Here is a 1187-nt window from a genome sequence, read left to right as displayed (position 1 = left end):
GTTGCTCTGTACACTCTCGCGCATAATGTCCTTGACTCCCACATCTGTAGCATATAAACACCGGGCAATCTCTCACAATATGCCCCGGCTGTATGCACAGTCGGCAAACTTTAACTTGCCGATCATGAATGACTCTGAAATGTTCCGATCCCCCTGCCGTCTCGAACTTAGTAGAATAGGGTAAAGACTTCACTTTTTCCGTGAATTTTACCTTCAAATATCTTGTTCCGTCCGCAATGTCCGTTCCTGGCCACAATCGCCGTCTTATTTGAGAAGCCGGTGTCACACCCCAGTCTCTCAACTTGTCCATTATCGCCCCGTCCTCAACATATGTCGGCAAATTAATAAAAGAAACCACAATCTCTCCGCTCCCCAACTCCTTCACTGCTATTATGTTATTCCTGATCTTCAGTCCATCCATGATCTTTATTTTCCCGTTTTCATCTTTCATCGTGAGTTCGTAGCTTTTTTCCGTCTTTAACCTACATCCAATTACTTCGCCACACTCTCTTTTCACTTTCGTCAGCAGCTCCATCATCGTTATTTTGTCCTCACCTTCAATTTCCACCACCACAGTAAGTCTTTTTTCAAAGATTCTTTCCAATTTACGATCCACCATTATTCCTCTCTCTTGCCTTTTCTCCCGTTCAATCCCGTCTCTCACATACTCGTCCATTTGCATGTTTCGCCGCTGTGCGCTCCCCCCAAACAGCGGCTGCTGTCGGGGGTACACGTCTAAATCAAAATACAACAAAAAACAACCGTCTTTCAGGCGAGTGCAAAAAACAATATTTTAGTCCAAAACAATGAGGGTGCTTTCACTTCAGCTTCCCGCAACAATTACTTCCAGCACCAATCTCCTGCAACTCCAAAGTGGGCGTGTTCAGAGTGGTATGGCCGTAAGCGAGAGGGAGCGCGACAAATACCGTCTTTAAACATGACGATCATGTCCTTCATGCACGAAGCTACGTGTTTATGTCTAGCGCAGGAGCCTTTCCTTTTCAGCGTTTGCTTGTTGCTTTGGCTCTCAACATGTCAACTTTGTAACATTTTAATACAAAAGTGTCTTTACATTGTGATCTGTGCTGTCCCCAAAAGTGCAGCCAGGTGCAGAGTAACAGGTTGTTGAAGCAGGAGCAGCAGCGTCCTCTGCTGATTGCAAAGAGATGCCAAAAAGCTTACAGCAC

At 45.4% G+C, this 1187-nt stretch overlaps 1 protein-coding gene across 1 annotated transcript; it reads right to left on the bottom strand.

The window, feature by feature from the left end:
- Positions 1 to 4: 4 nt before the first annotated feature.
- LOC147819611 (uncharacterized) lies at positions 5 to 868 on the bottom strand (the record flags this gene model as incomplete). Its single annotated transcript, XM_087172060.1, has 1 exon — positions 5 to 868. A coding segment is annotated over exon 1 (678 nt), but the record flags the coding sequence as incomplete, so codon positions are not given.
- Positions 869 to 1187: the final 319 nt, after the last annotated feature.

Source organism: Seriola lalandi, unplaced genomic scaffold, assembly GCF_002814215.2.
Source record: "Seriola lalandi dorsalis isolate HSWRI2012SDOR001 ecotype SW California unplaced genomic scaffold, Sedor1 jcf7180002051853, whole genome shotgun sequence".
NCBI classification, from domain to species: Eukaryota; Metazoa; Chordata; class Actinopteri; order Carangiformes; family Carangidae; genus Seriola; species Seriola lalandi.
This window is presented reverse-complemented; position numbering and strand designations above follow the sequence as displayed.